Raw genomic sequence first — 19042 nt, forward strand, 5'->3', positions numbered from 1 at the left:
CCTCTCATCCATGCACAGTTCCACTGCTGTGGTGCTCTGGCTGGGAAAATGGGAACTTGCTGGGTAAAGAGAGCCCTGGATGTGGGAGAAGGCACCAAGAGGGTTGTGCCCTGGGAAGAGGCATCCATTGGGGTTGTACCCTGGGATCTCCTCCCAGGATCAATGCCAGGGAAATTGGTTGCTACAAAGTCTGCCAACTCAAGGTCCCCTTTCTCTGCACCCCTCTGGAAGAGAGAAGGGGTCCCTGCCTGCTGTGGACCTGGGAAGGAGGAAGAACATAGGGGTCATCTGGGGCAGGACGGGATTTTGCCAACACATGGGGCAGCCACGGCTGTGTCAGGCTTGGGGGCACTGGCACAGAGGGGCTGGGCAGGAGGTGGTTGTGCAGGTGATTGTGCAGGGAAAGGAGGCCTGGGGTAGCATTCCACAGGTGGTAGGGACCTGGCTTGATGCTCACAGGTGTATGTGTCCTCCTCCTCCAGCCTTGCCACGCCAGCATATCCGTGCCAGTATCCGGCTCCGGGACAGCGGGAGCCCCACCCAGCCTCCTCCTCCTCCTCCTCCAGCACCCTTTCCCAGCCTCCTCCTTTTCCATATGGCTCTGAACCCTCCTGGGGTGTGGGCTACCCATCTCAAGGTGCTCCCTGCACCCAGCACATTGCTTCCTCCTCCTCTCCTCCTCCTCTCCTCCTCCTTGCCTTCTATCCTGCTCTGGCACCCCAAAGCCCTCCTTGGGGCACAGGCTTTTGGTCCCGAGGCGCTCCCCACACCCAGGACATGGATGCATGGTGGAACAGTTCTGAGTGCCTCAGATGCCTGGGCTCCCTGATGCCCAACCTGCTAAAAACATGCTTGGCTCTGAGAAAGGGAGTATCCCAGAAAGCTGCTGGAACACTGGGTTGGGGGGCAGTCTGTGCACAGCCCTCACCCAGCAATGTGCAGAGACCCCAGCCCTGGTGTGTGTGTCAGCCTGTGCATGGGTGTGGGTGTGCGTGTGTGAGAGAGAGAGAGAGAGAGAGCTGCGCTCAGCTGAGCACACACACGTTTCCCTGCATGCCCCCCTCCCCTCCAGCCCCATTGTTGCTGTGCAGACAGCCCGTGTGTATCCCCATCCCACACGGCATCCCGGCTGCAGAGTGCCCCCCAGCCCGCCCCTGTCTCCTGTGTCCCCAGAGGCCCCACCCCGGCCGCACGGCCTCTCCCCCAGCACAAACACATTCCGGCACACCTGGCCAGGCGCAGCCAGCCCAGGGCCACGTCAGCTCGGCTCCGCTCCACACCGCCGGCTCACAGGTGAAGCTTTCCCGGGCACTGCACACACAGGGCTGTGATGGGGGGCAGGGGTGGGCTGTGATGGGGGGGCAGGGGTGGGCTGTGGGGAGCATTGCAAAGTCGCGGGTCCTTATTGCCCCGCCTGGGGTGGGAGGAGAGCACTGGAGTGGGGAGTGGGGAGCAGACTCCTTCTTGCAACTGGAGGGACCTGCAGCTGCTTCCAGCTGGGCGTTCCAATGTCCGGGCTCCATCCCCAGTAGCCCCACAGTCCTGGAACCTCATCTCCTAGATCCCCCTCAGACCCACAGCCCAGTCCCTGTTCCCCCATGGACGTGGGCCCCTATTTCCTGGATTTATCATATACCCTGCCTTCCTCATCCTCTGGGTCTGCCCCAGCTCCCCCATGACCCTGGGGTCACATCACTCAGGTCCCCAAAGCTCCACATGGGCACAGGGCTTGCCAGCTCTTAGGATATGATATTCCCTGTCCTTCTGCACACTTCTGACCCCAGATCACTCAAAGACCCCAGTCCCTTCACATCCCACTTTAAGCCCCCTACCACTGGCTTTCTCAGGGACCCAGGAATCTCCATCCCCAGTGCCTTCCAAAGCACCTCCTTCTCCAGCTCCAGCAGCCCTTAACCTATTTCTGATTCTGATCCCTGCTGCACTCCCTTTCCACTCTGGGCTGATGCAATGACCCTCAGCCCAGGCCCCCCTCCATGCCCTCCACTGTGCAGTTTGCTCTAGGAGTGTCATGGTCTCCCCTTGGGCTGCCAGAAGAAGACGGGTGGTGGGTCAGGCACGCCCTCACCTCACCCCGCTGTCTCCGGGGCTTGTTTTCTGTTGCCTGCGGTTTGTTTCAGTGACTCAGGCAGCGAAAGCAAGTCTGGGAGGCTGTGGAGCCACTGCGGGGAGAGCTGCACCTTGGGGGCTGGGCAGGAGAGGGATGCAGGGAGCAGCCAGGGCTGCTGGGCTGTACAGATCTGGACACCCCCCGAGAGGTTCAGGGGAGCTCAGGAGACAAGCCGGAGGAAGAGAAGCTTTTTAAGGGCTGTTACCTCCAAACAGGATTGCTGGGGAATTGCTGGGGAATACCATGGTCTCTGCTCATGTCTCCCCTTGCCAGCATCTGCTCTTTGTCCATGATGGAGATGGGCAGCAGAGGTGGAGCACATGGAGCAGAGGTGGAGCTCGGTAACCAAGGGACCCCCTGTTTCCTAAGCCTTTTGGACATCCCCTGTCAAGAGGAGAGGAGACACCAACTCTGTTGGGCTGTGCCACCCTGATTGAGCATCGCTCCCCTTGGGCTGCAGCTTCTTACGCAGGGCAGGCACTGTAAATAAAAACTGCAAGTCTGGCATGGCTGTATCCTGATTTCCATTAGGTCCATATCTTGTAATGATCACTTTCCAAAAAGGCAGCTAAATCCAGCATGAGAGCTCATCCTTTTGCCAGACATCAGTGAAACACTGCAGAAGAAGTTGTGAGCTTGGCTCTACAATGTTGGACTCGTGGAGGAGAACTGGTGACAGCTGCTGGCACACTGCCTGGCTGCCTCAAGCTGTGGGATCCTGTGGGGGGTCCACTCCTGACCTGGGGGACAGAGACTGACAGCACTCCACAAGTGCATATAACAGCTGGGGCCATGGGTGACAGGGAAAAACCTGGCCAACTGTGTCTTTTTGGAGCTGGTATCACATTTCTCCGTCATAAGTTTCTCCATTAAATGTCCTCCTGTCTTCAGAATGTACCCAGCTCTGCTCAGGACAAGCAGATGAAGATGGGGCCATCCTGGTTTGTGTGGGTGTTGGGGGTTACCCAGGTACATGGATCCTAATAAAGATGTGCAGCAGGTTGGGACAGGGCTGGGTGCTGTGGGATGGTCACAGGCTTACTGTCCCTGGGGCAGGGACTATTCAGGAGAGCACAGAGGAGCCAGGGAGGGGGCAGAGCTGTGGGATGACCTGGTGCCACCAACTGCTGAAGACACATTTACCCACCCCAAACTCTGGGCACAGCAAAGGAACTCTATGACCATTGCCCTGGAAGTGGAGGGCCCTGGTGGGGACTCCCCTGGCCCATCCCAGGACTCTGAACTGCAAGGAGCCCCCAGGACCGTGCTGGTGATGCTGGAGCTGGGGAAGGGGCAGACATGGACCCCCAGGGCCAGCCGCAGGGCGGCTCGGAGGGCCAGGACGGTGGGGGAGGGCCGGAGCTGCTGCCGGTGCCGTGCTGCGAGGAGCGGGCTGCGGGCCGATCGGGAGCGGGCTCCGGGGCGGTACCGGTACCGGCCGATCGGGAGCGGGCTCCGGGGCGCTGCCGGTGCCGATCGGCGGCTCGGGAAGGGAGGCGCGGGTGGGAGGCCGGGCCCGGGCGGTCTCCAGGCAGTGGCCGGGCCCGCTCCCAGCTGGGATGTCAGCGGCGTGTTTGCGAAGAGTTAAGGAGGCGGAAGAGGCAGGAAGCGGCCCGAACCGCTCTCCATAGAAACCCGCGGCCGTGATTAAAGTCTGATGCGGGCCCGATAGCGGGGGGAGGGAAGGGGGGGCAGCGCCCGCTTTAATTACAGCGGAGGAAATTGCTGGAGCCGGGGCCCCAGCCCCTGCGAGTTGCCTGGAAACTCCCCCTTCCCCCGCCTCCCCCGGCCCCTGCCCGTCCCCTGCCCGTCCCGCTGCCATTTATTCGCCATCAGCTGCTCCCTGATAAAGTGGAATAATAATAATAATAATAATAGGGGCAGGAATATTAAAACATGCAGCCCGCGGGCCGCCCCCACAGCTGCCATGAGACACGGCACCGGAGCGGTGCCACTGCTGCTCAACATGTACCTGCCAGGTACGGGCGGATCCCTCGGCCGCTGCCCCACCGCAGCGCCGTGCCCCGCACAGCGCCCAGCCCCTGCCCACCCTGTCCCGCTGAGGCCCTGGGGCTCTCCTCTGCCCCATCTCCTTCCAGCGCCCACCCTGTTATTCCCTCTCTCGCTGTCCATTCTCTCTTCCTGCCTTCCAGCACCACAACCATCCCTTCCTTCGTCCTTTCAGCTGCCCTCACAGCTTTCCACACCCGCACACTCATCTTCCCATCCTTAATCCACCCACCTTCACCCTCTCCTTCCATCTTTTCGTCCACCCTTCTTTTCTTCCAACCCATCTTTCCATCCACCCACCCTTTCCCTGTGCTTCCATCCATTCTTCCACCCCACCCACTTGTCCCTGCATCCCCCTTTCCATCCCTGGTACCAGCCAACCCCTCCATCCACCCAACGTCCCTTCCATCAGCCTGTTTTTCCATCATCTTATCCATTACCTGCCCTTCCATCCATCGATCTCTTGCACTTTCCTCCACCTACCCACTCACCATCATCTCTTCCGTCCTTCCATCCATTCACCCATTTCCTTCCTTCTATCCATCTGTCCGTTTATCTCTCCTTTCCACAGCAGTCCACTCCCCAAATGCCGACAGACATCCTCGCTGCCACCCGCCGCTCCTGTCACCCATCCTGCCACCCACCAGCCTCCTCTCCCCCTGCCCCACACCTCTCTCCCTCACTCCCTTTCTCCTCCCTACCCCAGCCCACGGGATCGTCTATTCCTATTTAAAAGCTTCTCCGGCTGGGTCGGAAATCGGATTTCCTTTTTCCTGGACGCGTTTCCTGGCTTCGCCGCAGCGGCGGGGCAGGCAAGGGGGAGCGGCCGGGGGCTGCGGGGACCCTGCCCGCGGGTGGGCGCTGGGGTGTCGCGGTCCCGCCTGGTTCCAGCCCTCCCTCCACACCACCCGCGTTCCTTTTCCCCCCCAGATCCAGTCGGGGAAACTTTGTTCAAAGACGGGAAGAGCCAGGCGTGGGGGTCTCTCAGCCCCGGCGTGCAGAAAGGTAAGAGCACCGCTGCCCCTTCCCCTGGACAGGCCCCGCTCCCCTCGGCCGGCACGGAGCGGGGACCCCGGGGCACTCGCATTCTCTCCCGCCCAGCAGCCAGCGGAGTCCCTTTGCCGTCCTTTGCCGGGCACTGTCCTTGCAGGACACGGCCACACGGAGCCCCCGTTCCCTGCTGGTGCCAGTGCCTCCGACTGGGAGCATCCGCCGCCACTTCCCACGGGGACAGCGGCCAGCCCCGACGGTCGGGAGCTCCCGTCCGAGGCATCAGAGAGGAGCGGGGAACGCATCCTCCCGAGCCCCGCAGCGGGGAGAGTGCGGGGTCCTAACTCCGGACTGCCGGGAGCTCCGGGACATCCGACGGGAGGGAGCTGCCAGCCATCCCGGGAGCGGGGCGGGCTGATCCGGGCTCGGGAGATCCGTTCCTGCGAGTGCAGAGGAGAGTTGGGACACCATTCGTGAGGGAGCTGCCACTGAAGTGCTGGGGCTTGGGAGTGATGTGTCTCCGGGAACCGGAGCCATCCGTCTGGAACAACCCGTGCAGGGATCACGGGCATCGGCCAGCGCTGACCAGGGAGCAGCCTGGAGCTCCCAGTGCTGGCCAGGGTGAAGCTGGAGCTCCCAGTGCTGGCCAGGGAGCAGCCTGGAGCTCCCAGTGCTGGCCAGGGTGAAGCTGGAGCTCCCAGTGCTGGCCAGGGAGCAGCCTGGAGCTCCCAGTGCTGGCCAGGGTGAAGCTGGAGCTCCCAGTTCTGATCAGGGAGCAGCCTGGAGCTCCCAGTGCCGGCCAGGGAGCAGCCTAGAACTGCCAGTGCTGGTCAGGGAAGAGCCTGGAGCTCCCAGTGCTGATCAGGGAACAGCCTGGAGCCTGCTTAGGAGCGTGGCAGCACTGGGGGTCGTGGGGCCAGCACTGTGGTGTTTGGGCCGTATAGCTTGCCTGTTTGCTAGGAGGCAGGGGCCAGGGACTCCCCTGAGCAGGAAAAATGGAGCCTTGGTTGAGTGGTGGGAGGGGGAGAAAAGATGGAACTGAGGGAGCCCTTTTGCTTCTGCACTGCAGACTCTGCCCAGCCATACTCTAAACATTGTGCTGCAGTGAGAGGGATCTTTTTGGACACCTGGATATTTCCTTGGGGAGCTCTCAGGTGCATTATCATGTGCTGCACCGTGCAGCAGGCAGGACTGAGCCTCACCACCCCACCCAGGTGCACCCCCCAAGACCTCCCTGACCTCCTTGCATGAGGTGGAACACCCACGGGTGGGAGATAGCTGGAGGCCAGGGTGGGGCTGTGGTGATGGAGAAGAGGCAAGGGCTGCAGATGCACCCTAGGGAGGAGAGATCCCTGCCTTGGTCCCAGGATGGGGAATTAGGAAATACAACACCTAGGAAAGACCTGGGCTCAGGTGCCTGGGTCAGGATGTCTGAGTGGGTTTTGGTGGAATGGGAATTGATGGGGAATGACTGTTCCCTGCTTCTTTTAGAGCAAGATACAGGGAGAACAAGATAAAATAGGTGGGTCTAAAACAAGAACAAGATTTTTTTTGGTGGGAAATGTAGCAGAGCTGTAGGACTTCTTGTTGCTGAGGTCATGGGTCCTAAATCTCCGTATAGGATCCAAGCACCTTTAGACAAAATCATGTTAGAAGAGCACAGGGATAACTGCAAAGGCACATCCTCTGCTTTGGAGAGAGACTATGCTGCAAGGAGTGGCATCAGGAGCAGGGATGTGCAGGGGATGTGCAGGGAATGCTGCTCAGAGGAGGCAGTGGGGTGCCTAGGGAAGTGCAGGGCTGCTCTGCAGGGTGGCTGGGTCCCAGCAGTCAGATCCTCGTTGCCCAAAGGTCCAGATTCCCTCTCCTCTCATGCCCTCTGGCCAGACCCGAAGGAGCACGTCCTTGTGTTTCACCATGGGTGTGTCGAGTGTGCCAGGCTCCAGCATGTGCACAGCCTGGCACAGGGGCACCACTGGCGCCCACCAAGGAAACTCCTTGGTGAAAGCTGCAGGTACAATGGCCATGGCTCAGGGAGGATGTTTTTTCTCCAGAAATGAGGAACATCATTGATGCCTGATTCAAAGCCACAGTAGATCATGCTCTGTCCCTGTCTCTCCCTCCCCTACATGTGTCTGTGTCTCTCTGTGGTATAGTTCAGATGAGTGTTGCCCCCTGACTTGAGGAGACATCTGTGCAGGGCACAGTGTCCCTAGAGCAGGGGCTGTGAGACCAGCCCAGTTTCCAGCAGACATGGCAGTGGGGAATGATTGTGTTGGGATGGATCTGGGTTCTGCCAAGATAGGTCCTTCTTGGGGCTGCTGATAAAAGAACCAGACCATGTCCTCCCACAAAAGCAAACATGCAGGTGTTCATCCTCAGTGGTGCATGAATGTGGGTGGGATGGATGGGGAGACTGGATCTCAGAGTGCCACTGCAACCTGTGTTGACCTTTGAGCACTCCTACTCCATCTCAAGGTGCAGAGGCATCTTCTCCTCATATCTGGGGGTGCAGGATGGGATGTTGCAAAGGAGACAACCTTGTTACCACCTTATGTATCTCTAAAGCAGGGAAGATGCAATGAGGTGCAGCCAGAACCTGGGTGTGGGAGAGGGCGCCGAACAGCGGGTCGGGGGGATTGGGGCACATCCTGTCCCTCACCCTGTGCCCTGGGAAGGAGCTTTAACCTCTTGGGGGCCTGGCCTTGCAGGCAGCGGGCAGATCCAGCTGTGGCAGTTCCTGCTGGAGCTGCTTTCAGACCGGGCCAACCTGAACTGCATCGCCTGGGAGGGCACCAATGGGGAGTTCAAGCTGATCGACCCCGACGAGGTGGCGCGGCGCTGGGGTGAGCGCAAGAGCAAGCCCAACATGAATTACGACAAGCTGAGCCGCGCACTGCGCTACTACTACGACAAGAACATCATGACCAAGGTGCACGGCAAGCGCTACGCCTACAAGTTCGACTTCCACGGGCTGGCCCAGGTGTGCCAGCCGGCCACCCCCGACCACACCCTGTACAAATTCCAGGGCAACCTGGCACCGCTGCCCTTCTCGGGCATCTCCAAACTCAACCTCATGACCTCGGGAGTGACGCCGGCTGGCTTCTCCTACTGGGCTGGCTCCAGCCCGTCCCTGTACCCGGGGCATGGGCTCCAGCCCTCAGCCTCGTTCAGCGCTGTGGCGGCCTCCCACCTCAACAACATGAACAACCATTACCATTAGGGGCTCAGCTGTGCCACCTGGATGCTCCATGGCCCTGGCAGCATGGGGCTGCGGATTTGGGAATCTCAGCAGGGAGGGGTGGGGGATGGGATTGTGCCCTGCTCTCACGTGTCCCCTTTTATGTTTGATGTGGTGTGGGGGATGGGGGGTGCTCGCAGGAAAGTTGGGTTTGTTCTCTGATGTGGGTGGCTGGAGGAGGGAAGCCATCTAAATTTAAGATGAGGAAGTATCCATGATCCTGGGAATGGATGTGGATACCTAAAGCAGGGTGTGAATGGAAGGAAAAACCATGGACTCCTCTCCTGGCAGGGCCCCACCTTTCCTTTGTACCATGCTGTCCATGCCATGAATGCCCCTAGCTCTGCCTTCAGCCTCTGCCTGCCCTCCCCATTCCCTGCAGAGAGGAGTCAGGAGCTGGGGCCCCAGGGCAGCTGTGTCCATGAATGAGGGTCCCACTGAGCAGGGACAAGGAAAGGGAGCCTTCCTTGACCACTTGGTCCCCTCACCTTTGTCTCCAAAGGCTTTGTTTCCTCCATCCCTCCAATACCTGCTCCCTGAAGGTGACTTCCTTCAGACCTCAGGAGAGCAGATGCTTTCTGTGGGTTCACTCAGACCCAGGGCAGGGCTCTGGGGTTGGAGGTGCCAGGGACAAGTGTGGGGCTCACCCTCAGGGCAAGACCAGAGCTTGGAGGCAGCATAGCCTGGTCTCTGCAGCTCTGCCCTCTCCCCAGTGCCCAAGGATTACACTACGGACAGTCCCTGACACCCTGCACATGAGCCAGTGTCCTGCTTATCACTTCCTAGAGTAATGTTCCAGTTTTACTCCAGCTTTAGCCTCTCACATGCAGGGCTTGGTGGGACACCCTCCATAAGTGGGAACATCCCCAGGGACAAGGCAGCGTGGGTGGTGGAGCAGAAGAAGGGATGACAGCAGGCCTGGAAGCCCCAGGCACCAAGGGGCAGCCCTGGATCTCTCCCCCAGGTTCAAGGAGCTGCCCCCATCCTCTGGAGCAGGACTTTGGCCCAGTGGATGCACAAGAGCTGGGCACGCTGAGCTCCACACTGGCTGGGGGGGGGGGTTGGTGTTCAATAAAACAGAGAGGTGCTGTCACCTGTGTCCTCTCCTGTCTGAAGGGAGCTGGGGAGAGGGGGAACCACTCAGCAAATCCTCTCCCATCTGAGCCAGAACACCTACAGGGCTGGGGTGGGAAGGATGTGGCCATTGTCTGCATCATCTTTTCTCCAGGCATCACCTCTGGTTCTTACAATCCCCAGGAGAGAGGACAGAGCTGGAAACCTCTGGGTTACCTGAGACTCCCCTTCAGGAAAGCCACATATGCTGTTCTCAGGCTCCCAGAGATTGCAACAGGGATCAAACCTGCTGTGCAGGGGCAGTCATGCAGCTCCCCAGCCCATGGAAGGAGTGACCACCCCCCACCTCCTCTCCCTTCATGTCCCAGACCCCAGCAGTTCCCACATCTGGGGGCTCCACGCTGCCTCTGCTGCATCCCTCCGGGGTCTGGTCACTCACAGCCTTGGTGGCATCTGCTCCAATGCATCCTTACTGCCCTAATCAGCTTAAGGGAGTGGGATCTGATGTCAGTGTGTCCTCTGGAGAGGGCTCAGGCTGTGAACTGAGGGGGCTGATGCAGAGAATCCATGAGAGCAAAAGGAGTTGCAGGCACTGGGCAGGGGGCTGTCCCTGCCTCCAGGGTTTGTGGGTGTTGCGCAGACTGTTCCCAGGCACGGCAGGAGGTGAAGTGAGGGGGAAAGGGAGGAGTTACCCCCACACAACCAGCGCCGAGGCATGCTGGAGACATCCCCTGCCCCCAAGTTTCACTTAGCAACAGCAAAATGGGGGAAATGGCCACAACGGCTCCCTCAGAGACGGGGCAGAGGCTGTGCCCTCGCCGGGGGAGCTGCTCGGGGCTTAGGTAACTGCGTGACGCAGGGCAGGACGCGGATTAAGGGATGTGGGTCACTAGGAGCGGCTCCCTTCCCCCTTCCCGTCCCTCTGCCGGGGCTGCACCGGGGAAGCCCAGGCGAGTCCGGCCCGACCTTGCAGCCCGGATCCCCGATGGATCGGAGGCGGGACACGCTCGGGAAAGGGGGACTTACCTGTTCGGGAGAGGGAGGGCGGCCGCACACACCCGGGGCAACAGGCTGAGCTGCGGCTCGCTCCGCTCTGCTCCGAGCCCAGCTGGCACCGTCCCAGCGCTCTGTCCCCTGGGTGCCACCGTCCCAGCGCTCTGTCCCCTGGGTGCCACGCCAAAGGCCGGGCACCAGCCCTGCTCTCCCGGGGACGGTAGCCGGGAAGGAGGCGGAGCGGGGACACCCATGCCGGGCTGCACCAGCGATGCTCTTGCCTGCCTGAGGATGCAGTCGCCGTCACCATGGCAACGCGGGATGCTCCCATCCCAGGCCCCACTGGGAGCCGCCTCCCCTCACATGTTGAGCTTATCGGGGAGCTGAACAGACCACCACCTTCACCCGACCCAGCCTCCCTCCTCCCCAGAGCCCCGTCTGACCCAATCCACCAGCAGTGCTGCTTTCTGCAGGTTTCCTCAGTCACCAAAACCACGGGCTCGGAGCAGACTGCAGCAAAATCCTGCCAATGGGCAAGCAGGGCCGAGCCCAGCACAGCTCCCCCTGGAACATCATCCCTGGCCCTGGGCAGGGGTGCCCAGCCTGGGGGGCAGAGGGGCAGCACCGTGTGTGGCTGTGGGGTGCACCAGCTGGTGGGGAGCCCACTTTGTGTGGCTGAGAGCTGCACTCAGTGCCCCTGTGGGCTTCCAACCTACCTGAGGGGAGTCCTTGGGTGCCCTGTGTGGGGTGAGATGGGGAACACTGTCCCAAAGGGCTTCAGCCTGTGCTGGGAAGACTGAGGGAGCAGAGCACATGGCCCAGCAACTTCCTCTGCTGCCCTGTGATTAAAGGAAAAAGGATTTTTTCCCTTCCTACTGAAAAAACAAAACCAACAAAGTATCTGTGTCTGGCTTTGCTCAGCTGGCAAGAGGGCTGCCCCCACCTCAGCCTCTTGCCAGCCTGACAGGGGGACCTCTCCAACTCCTCCAAAATCTTCCAGTCCCCCCATAATGTACCAGAGGGGGAATGGATTAGTCCCTCCCCTATTTTAGTGAGGTCATGTTGCCACGGTCTTCTTTCCTCATGCTGGGAAGAGCCTGTACAGCACAGTCAGGCCATGTCTGCCCTGGGGGACACAACCTGCCTCCCTGCCCACTTCTGCACCCTCTCCAGCTCTCCTGACTCCCACCTCCTTCCTTCTCTCCTCATCCCAGCTGCATCCTCAGCCCCCCACACCCGAGCTGCTGACTCACATCCTCTCTCCAGACACCACCTTCTCTTGGCCTGGCTCCCTGCAAAGTGCTTCGTGACTGTGTGGCTCAGCCAGAGCCTGCAGGTGCAGGCAGCCTGGCTCCAAACCCCCTGTGAAGTCCCTCCAAGAGAGCAACAGGGATGCTTCCAGAAGATTCTCTCTCCCTTGGCAGTGTGCTGAGGGCTGTAGTGCCCCCATAAACCCAAACCTTGTCCGTGCTGCCACCTCCTCTCTGGTGCCCATCAGGGGTGGCCAGGGAGAGTATCCTGGTGCTGCTGCCCAACTGTACACTGAGACCTTGGTGTGGGCTTTGTTGAGGGCAGGAGGGCTGGATTAATGCACTAATGCCAGATTATACTCTAATGCAGGCCTTCTGATGAGGGAGCAGTCCCTGTTCCAGCCAGGGGACACTCACGCCTGGGGCAGAGTCCCCACATCTGCCCTGGGTCACAGCTGGGCTCTGCCTGGCTGTCCCCTAAGGAGCCAAGTCCTCAGAAGTGACAAAGGACAGTGAGACAGGCAGGGGACACAGCACAGAGAAGCCTCCACACTCAGCTCTCAGTGAGCTGGAGGTAATGACCCAGCCTCTGGAGTCCCGGCCTTCAGCTCTGCCAGGCTCTGTGGCAGGAGGATCAACCAACCCAGCAGGACTCCAAGGCAGCCAGTTCCCCTTCCTCACCTTCCCCAGCCTCCTGGCACTGACCTGTTCCCAGTCTGTGCCCTCATTCCCAACCACATCAGCCAGGCAATGCCTCAGGCCGTGCTTTGGCTACAGTGGGAACCAAACTGCTGCCACCCCACCTTCCTCATTCCAATGCCTGCCGCTGGGCCACCCTAGGCACAGGTGGAGCTCTTGCAGCCTTCCACCCAACCTGGACGTGTCTTCCATCAGATGAGACCCTGTGGCAGCATCCTGCCCCTCCCTGAGCACAAATATCTCATCAGCCAATTCAGTCTGGGACCCTCTGGCTCTCTCTGCCCTTGCTGCCATCTCCCTGGGCCATTTTGCCCCCAGGCCCCCATGAGCAGCTGTGACTGAAGTGCCACAGAGCAGGAGGTGACCACAGCCCTGCCCCCACGAGCCATCCCCATTTCAACAGAAACAGCCAAAGCTGCAGTAGAGCCAGGGCTCCAGTGGCTCCCACAGAGGCAAAGAGAGACCTCCCACTCCCATCTGCCTCGAGGAACATCATCCAGCATCCCTGCAGGGAAATGAGGAAAGGCTTTGCAGGAAGCTGGGCCAAGGCAGGTCCTTCAGCAGCCAAGCAGGTGCTGGGTCTGCATCATCCAGAGCGTTTTCCTCCCATGGAGCATCTCCAAGTCATTCTGGGGGAGGATGACAACTCTTAATAGCTAACCCACGGCTTCCCTGCTGTTTGTGTCACATGGAAGAGGCATGGCTTGCGAGGCTGGCTGCTCCAGCTGCCTGTCACCCTCCCTGTCCCAGTGCTATGGCCAGCCCATGGAATTTGCTCCACAGACAGAGCATCCAGGCAAGCAAAGTCCCACAGAGCTTTTTCCATGACTCTGGGCAGAAACTCCCTTTTTCACTTGTGACTATTCATCCTTGGGACCCACTGCCAGCCAGGGTGCATCCAAGAGCCCTGTGCGCCTTTGGGAAGGAAAATAAGGGTGCTCTGGCTTGAGCAGAGACCTCCTTGGGGCAGGAGGGACCGAACCACTGTGGGCTGTGGTGCCCACCTCTGCTGCTGCACTGTGGAGCAGGTGGGGCACCACTGTGAGGCATTGAAAGGAGATGTGCTGCTGCTGGAGAAATTTCAAACTAGGAAAGCACTGGAATCCCTCACCTGGATCCCTGCAGTGACTGATCACTGATTTGGCCCTGTTAATCCACCTCCAAGTCCCAAACCCAATGTGAATCCCCCCATCCCTGCAACCCCAGGCACTGCTGGGCCCTGTGGCTGGCAGCACTGGGGGGTGCCCAGCCCCTCCTGGGAGGGTCTCAGCCCCTCACTGCTCTTCAGGGAGCGCTGCAGGGGTCACAGGTTTGGACACGAGCTCTCTCCATTCCCCTTGCTGCTGTCCAGCAGCTGGCTCCTGAGTCCAGACCATCAATCATGCAGCAGCAAATCACGGTTTTAAAGAGGGGAAAACCAAGCTCCCAAGCCTGAGATTCCCACCCTCAGTACCCAGTCATTTTGTGTTCTCTCCTTTGCCTTGGGAGGAGCAGAAATCTCCCAGACAAGGTAAGATTAGTGCTACCCCTGCCTTGATCCCCCCAGCAGCTCAACAAGGTCCTCTGGGATAGGGAAAACCAGACATGTCTGCCTCCCTCCCTCCCCCCAGCCAATGATGCATATTTAAATGCATGGGAGCATCTAAGCTCCTCTCTCATTCCTTGACATTTCCAGAGACTCCAAGCTGTCTTCAATTACCAGTCTGCAATTAGCTCTTCCTAAATCCCCCAGTGAGGCCTAGGACTCTTAATCAATGAAACACAAGGGAGGAGGGGAAGGACATGGCCTCACTGCAGCTGGAAGCAAGTTGAAAGGCTGGGGCTTGAGGCTGGAATAACCCTGTGAGTGTCTCTAAGGAGATCTGTAGGGTGGGAAAATCCTCCAGTGCTGGGAGGCTGCTCAGCTCCGGGAGGAGACTCCATAAAGCCCTACAGCTGGGAATAGAAATCACATGTTTGTGGACAAACACCACAGCTCAAGGTGGAAATAGCTGGTACCAATGGCTCAGGTGTTACTCTGTGATGCAGACAGGGTATTGCTGTATTCACCTCACTGTGCCTCAGTTTCCCTCTCTGCAAAACGCTGGTAGGAGAGAGTCAGGGCTCTCCCAGCAGCCCCATAGGAGCTGTAAGGCCCCAATTCCACCAGCTGAAGCCAAAGTTACCTTTCCCATGACAAGGTGTGGGTATGGCCAAAGTTGGGGTGGGTTGGGAATGCCTTGTAGCCCACAAGGTCACCTGAATGTCACTCTAAAGGCACAGACAGGAGCACCCCTGAGGAGAGGGAGGGCAGGAGCAGCGTGGGTCTCGTTGGGTTCACACAGCCATGGAAAAGCCTCGCACAGCACCCTGCCAGGTCAGCCCCGTCACAGGGACATCTGTGCTGTCTTCCTGGCAGCACAGCTTTGCCTGAATGAGCCAGATTGGGTCTAATTAGCAGCTCTGCTGATGCACACAAAGGTAGAGGGAATCCAGCTTACCCTCCATGACCTGCAGAGCCAGCACAGCTCTTCCCAGCGCAGGGGAGCCCAAATGCCTGGCTCAGAGGGGATGGGAAGCCCTGGATGCAGACCCCAGCCAGAGAGCATGTGCAGCAGCCTCTGCTAAAAGAGTCCTGGAAAATTCAGCACCCTGAAGCGTAGCAACCAGTTTTATAAAAGGCAAAGCCTTCCGGTGCTCCACCCCTCTCCCTGGAGGTCTGCAGAAGCACAGGGCTGGTAACAGGGATAGCAGCACAGCTCCCACAGCCTGCTGCTGCCAGGAAAAGGGAGCCCAGCCCTGCAGAGCAGAGGTAGGGAGGAGTAAGGTGAGGGAGGGCATAGCTTCAAGAAAATTAAATTTCAAAAAATGGAGGTGACATAAACTGTGGCATCCTGTTTAAATTCAGAGTGGCAGAGAGGCATCAGGAATTTTCATCTGGAATGGAGAAGGCCAGGAGAGCTCACAAGGGTCCAAGAGACACTCAGGTGGACCAGAACTGGCCTTGGGCAGAAAGAAGGGTGAAAATTTGACCCCAAATTCACACCAGGGAGTAAAACCCCTTTGGGAACCAGGGCCCCCCATCCCTCTTGGAGAGGAGTGGGTCATGACCAGGAGCTTGGGATGTTACCCCAATTGCCCTTGCGCCCCACAGCCCAGCAAGTCCAGGAGCCACCGCCAGGCCCATCCAGGCCACCTCTTTATTCTCCAGTGAAGCAAAGCAAGAGGAGAGGAGACCCCCCCCTCCCATAGCAGGCGCCTCCGTTTGGGCACCCTAGGCCTCCTGTGGCACAGACCCCTCTTCCCGCAGCAAGCCAAAGACGGGGAGGCATCACCCCCTGTTTCGGGGGGCACAAGGGGGGGATTTGCCCGAGGGGAGGGACGTGGGCGCCCCCCCTCCACCAGCGGCTCGAACAAAGGGGTTTGCGGGCGGCTCCCGCGGGGTGAGGGGCAGCGTCGCCCGTGCTGGGGGAGGGGGCCCATACACCACACGTGGGCGGGGGAGGGGGGAAGGCATCGCCCATAGAACCTCCCCAGCCGTGCCCGCAATCCCCGCCTTTGTCTGCTCAGGCGCGGCAGCTCCAGCACCACGGACAGCGCCGGGAGCGCTGCGGAGGCGCGGGGCGGCCCTGCCCGCGCCAGGGACCCGTTCGCATGCACCCTCCACACCCCAAAATCCTCCCCAAGCCCTCCTGCCCCCGGCCCCCACATCCATTTTTTCACCCCTTTTTTCTAGAGAAAGCACATCCCGGAGCCTCCGCTCCTCCGCAGCCTCTCCCTCCCGCCCTTGGCCGAGCAGGGAGGGGCAGCGCTCCCCCTCCCCGGTCTTCGCCGCCGCCTCGGGGCTCCGGAGCGCAGCCCCCGGATGGGGTCGGAGGCGGGGGAGGAGGGCAGCCGGATCCGGAGCGGGGAGGGTCCAAGCAGCGTCTCCGTGGAACTGACGGCCGGGGAAGGGGGAAGGCGAGGAGGATGCGGGGGCAGGGGGGGGAATCCGACAGTCCTTCGCCTCCCCCGCCCCTCGGTGCGCGGCCCCTTCCGCCCCCGGCGCTGGGGGCCTGGTACCTCCCTAACGGTCCAGGCTGATCGTCCAGTGCTTGGACCCGTCTCCGCCCTCGCCCTCGCTCTTGAGGTCCTGGAAGAGTTGCGTGAAGTAGTGCGGGTCCGCGTTGATTCGCAGCATCTTGGCGCTGAGGCGCTGGATGATGCCCAGGCAGCGCTCCCAGAAGCGCCCCTTGTCTCCCTCCACCAGGAAGGGCTTGAGCGGGTAGGAGATCTCGTTGCCCATGTAGGAGTAGGCGAGATAGAGGCAGGTGAGGAAGGCGGCCTGCAGCTCGGCCTGGCTGCCGATGTCTTCGCCCCGCAGCGCTTCCCGGCACAGCAGGTAGACGAACACCAGGTTGGCCGGGGTGATGAAGCCCTGGTCCTGCCAGCCCTGCAGCAGCAGCGAGCGGTCCACGCTGCGAAACCACGAGATGAGTTCTCCGGGGCTCAGCTCCTTCAGGCGGTAGCAGCGGCGGCACACGAAGTCCCCCAGGCAGCGCAGCAGCTCTCCGGTGGATGCCTGCACCACCACGCGGCGCGGGGATCCCGGGGGGCGGCTGCCGGCCGGCGGCGGGGGCGGCGGCGGCTTTCCCCCGCCGGAGCCCGGGTGCAGCTCCTGCGGCGCCGAGGGCACCGTGGGCACCGGCACGGCCAGCGGGCCCTGCTTGGCACCGTCGGCCGGCCCCACCACCGACTTGCGCAAGTTCTCGCGGTTGCGCTGCACCACCAACGGATCGGGCTGGCCCGGGCCCCCCCCCGGGGGCCCGCCGCCGGGCTTCGGCGTCACCTTCTTGGTGCTTTTCTTCTTCTTGGCCGAGGCGGCCACCAGCCGCTTCCAGGTGAGCGCCGAGATGAGCACGCCGGGGCGCTTCAGCCGGCTCTCGCCCTTGCCCGGCACCCTTCCCGGCGCCTTCTCGGCCAGCAGCCCCCCGCCGCCGCCGCCCTTGCCCGAGGAGGCGGCGGGGGAGAGGGAGAGCACCGTGCCCATGCTAACGCCGAGCGGGACGGGCGTGCGGGGGCCGGGGCGCCGGCACCGCCCATATGAGGCCCGGAGCTGCGGGGGAGGCGGCCCGCACCGGGGCCGCGGTGCCCGAGGATGCTCCGCCGCGCCCGCTCTGGGCTCCGCGCCCGCCGCTGCAGCCAGCCGCGGCCCCGCCGCTCCCCGCCTCCCCGCCCGCAGCCAATCCCCGCCGCACGGGGCCCCGGTGCGCCCGCCCCTCGCCGGTGGGCGGCGGGGGGGGAGGAGAACACGGCGCGGCTTTGCCCGGCGGCCGCCGCCCCGGTGTGACCTTCACCGGTGGGGGCTCGTTCGGTGCGGCCGCCGAGGGGACGGGCTGGGACCTGCGAGGCTGTCACAGACCCCCAAGCCCTTTGTCTGGGGGACGAGGGGAGAGCCCAGAGGACAGGGGGCGCGGGAAGGGTCTGGGGAGGGCTGCTGAACTCGGCTGTTCCGGCCAAGTCCTGCTCTGCTTTCTTACCTACAAAGGGGAGGGATGAACCTTCCCAGACCAGCAGAGCCCCCTGGCCCAGTGTTGCTAGGGGTACACGGTGGGGAGGAAGCCTTTGAAAATGCTAGAGGAAAGGCTGAGGAGGTGTGAGGATCAAGAACGGGTGCTCAGAGGGAAGCTGGAGAAGGCTTGGGGTGGGTGCAAGGCTGGCTGTGACTTGGCAGCCAACACGAAAGGCTTAGGCTTGGTGGCCGAGCCGCATCTCTCCTGAGAACCAGCCCAGCCCTGGGCATGGCTCCACAGGGAGTCAGAGGGTGCCAAGGGGGAGCACTCCCATCACCTGCTGTGCAAGCGTGGGGTCCTTCATCCACCCTGCCTCTTCCCACTCAGCTGTGGAAGGGAGATTCACCACCAGGCTGACTGTCACCAGCATCAGGCAGCAGTCAGGGACCTCAGAGAAACAGGACAAGATCACCTCCGTGTTCCCAAGGCAAGACCAGCCACCTCTGCTGCCCAAAGCTCCCAAAGCCACAGGGAAGGAGGGGAGGGAAGAGATGCTGCACTTCTGCATCATTGCAAATGGTGTGCAATAAACCAGCCATGTGCATGAGCATAGCTGCTGCTTCTCCCTCTATGGAGCAGAGCATGCCATAGGCATGCCATAGATGTTGCTGCCTCTCTGCTCCACGCAGGAAGATCCCCCTTGTATTTCTCATGAGCTGCAGCCCTGATTTCTATGATTTCTATGATTTCTATGATTTCTATGATGTTTGCCAGGCATCCATTAAGAACAAAATATCCCAATTGCAGGGACTGCTCCACAAGTGAAGGGCTGGGAGAGGCAGCTGGAAAAGGTTTCAGGGGGAATGTCTCAAGGATGCATTTTGATACAGCATTTTATGTGTGAAATGAACACATGTCGTTGCCAGGATGTAGCTGCTGCAGGATGGATGCAGGCTAACGGGCGGTAATGAATTATCAGCTGGGAGGAGCCAAACCAGCCCACCCTCTCCCCTCCCCACTTCCTCCTGCACTGCCGATGCTGGAGGTGTTTGCAAAGAAAGCGCAGACTTGGAGCCATGTTTCAGGCTTCTGGACTGGCCTCCTGATGCTTGGGGCTGACTTGCCCCTCGTGGGGCAGGGGAGAGGCTGTGCCCTCTGAACCATGGCAGGGAAATAGGGCAAAGTT

At 60.8% G+C, this 19042-nt stretch overlaps 2 protein-coding genes across 2 annotated transcripts; one reads left to right on the forward strand and one right to left on the reverse strand.

The window, feature by feature from the left end:
* The first annotated feature begins 3895 nt into the window (after nt 1-3895).
* Nucleotides 3896-10008, forward strand: FEV (FEV transcription factor, ETS family member). The gene is made up of 3 exons (XM_074548662.1): nt 3896-4107; nt 5069-5143; nt 7840-10008. The coding sequence occupies exons 1-3, from the start codon at nt 4056-4058 to the stop codon at nt 8349-8351; spliced, it is 639 nt and encodes a 212-aa protein (XP_074404763.1). The 5' UTR covers nt 3896-4055; the 3' UTR covers nt 8352-10008.
* A 5542-nt stretch (nt 10009-15550) lies between these two features.
* On the reverse strand, nt 15551-17590 carry CDK5R2 (cyclin dependent kinase 5 regulatory subunit 2). The gene has a single exon (XM_074548658.1). It carries the CDS (start codon nt 17391-17393, stop codon nt 16431-16433), a length of 963 nt encoding a protein of 320 aa, XP_074404759.1. The 5' UTR covers nt 17394-17590; the 3' UTR covers nt 15551-16430.
* Nucleotides 17591-19042: the final 1452 nt, after the last annotated feature.

Source organism: Zonotrichia albicollis, chromosome 10 (assembly GCF_047830755.1).
Source record: "Zonotrichia albicollis isolate bZonAlb1 chromosome 10, bZonAlb1.hap1, whole genome shotgun sequence".
Lineage (NCBI taxonomy): Eukaryota > Metazoa > Chordata > Aves > Passeriformes > Passerellidae > Zonotrichia > Zonotrichia albicollis.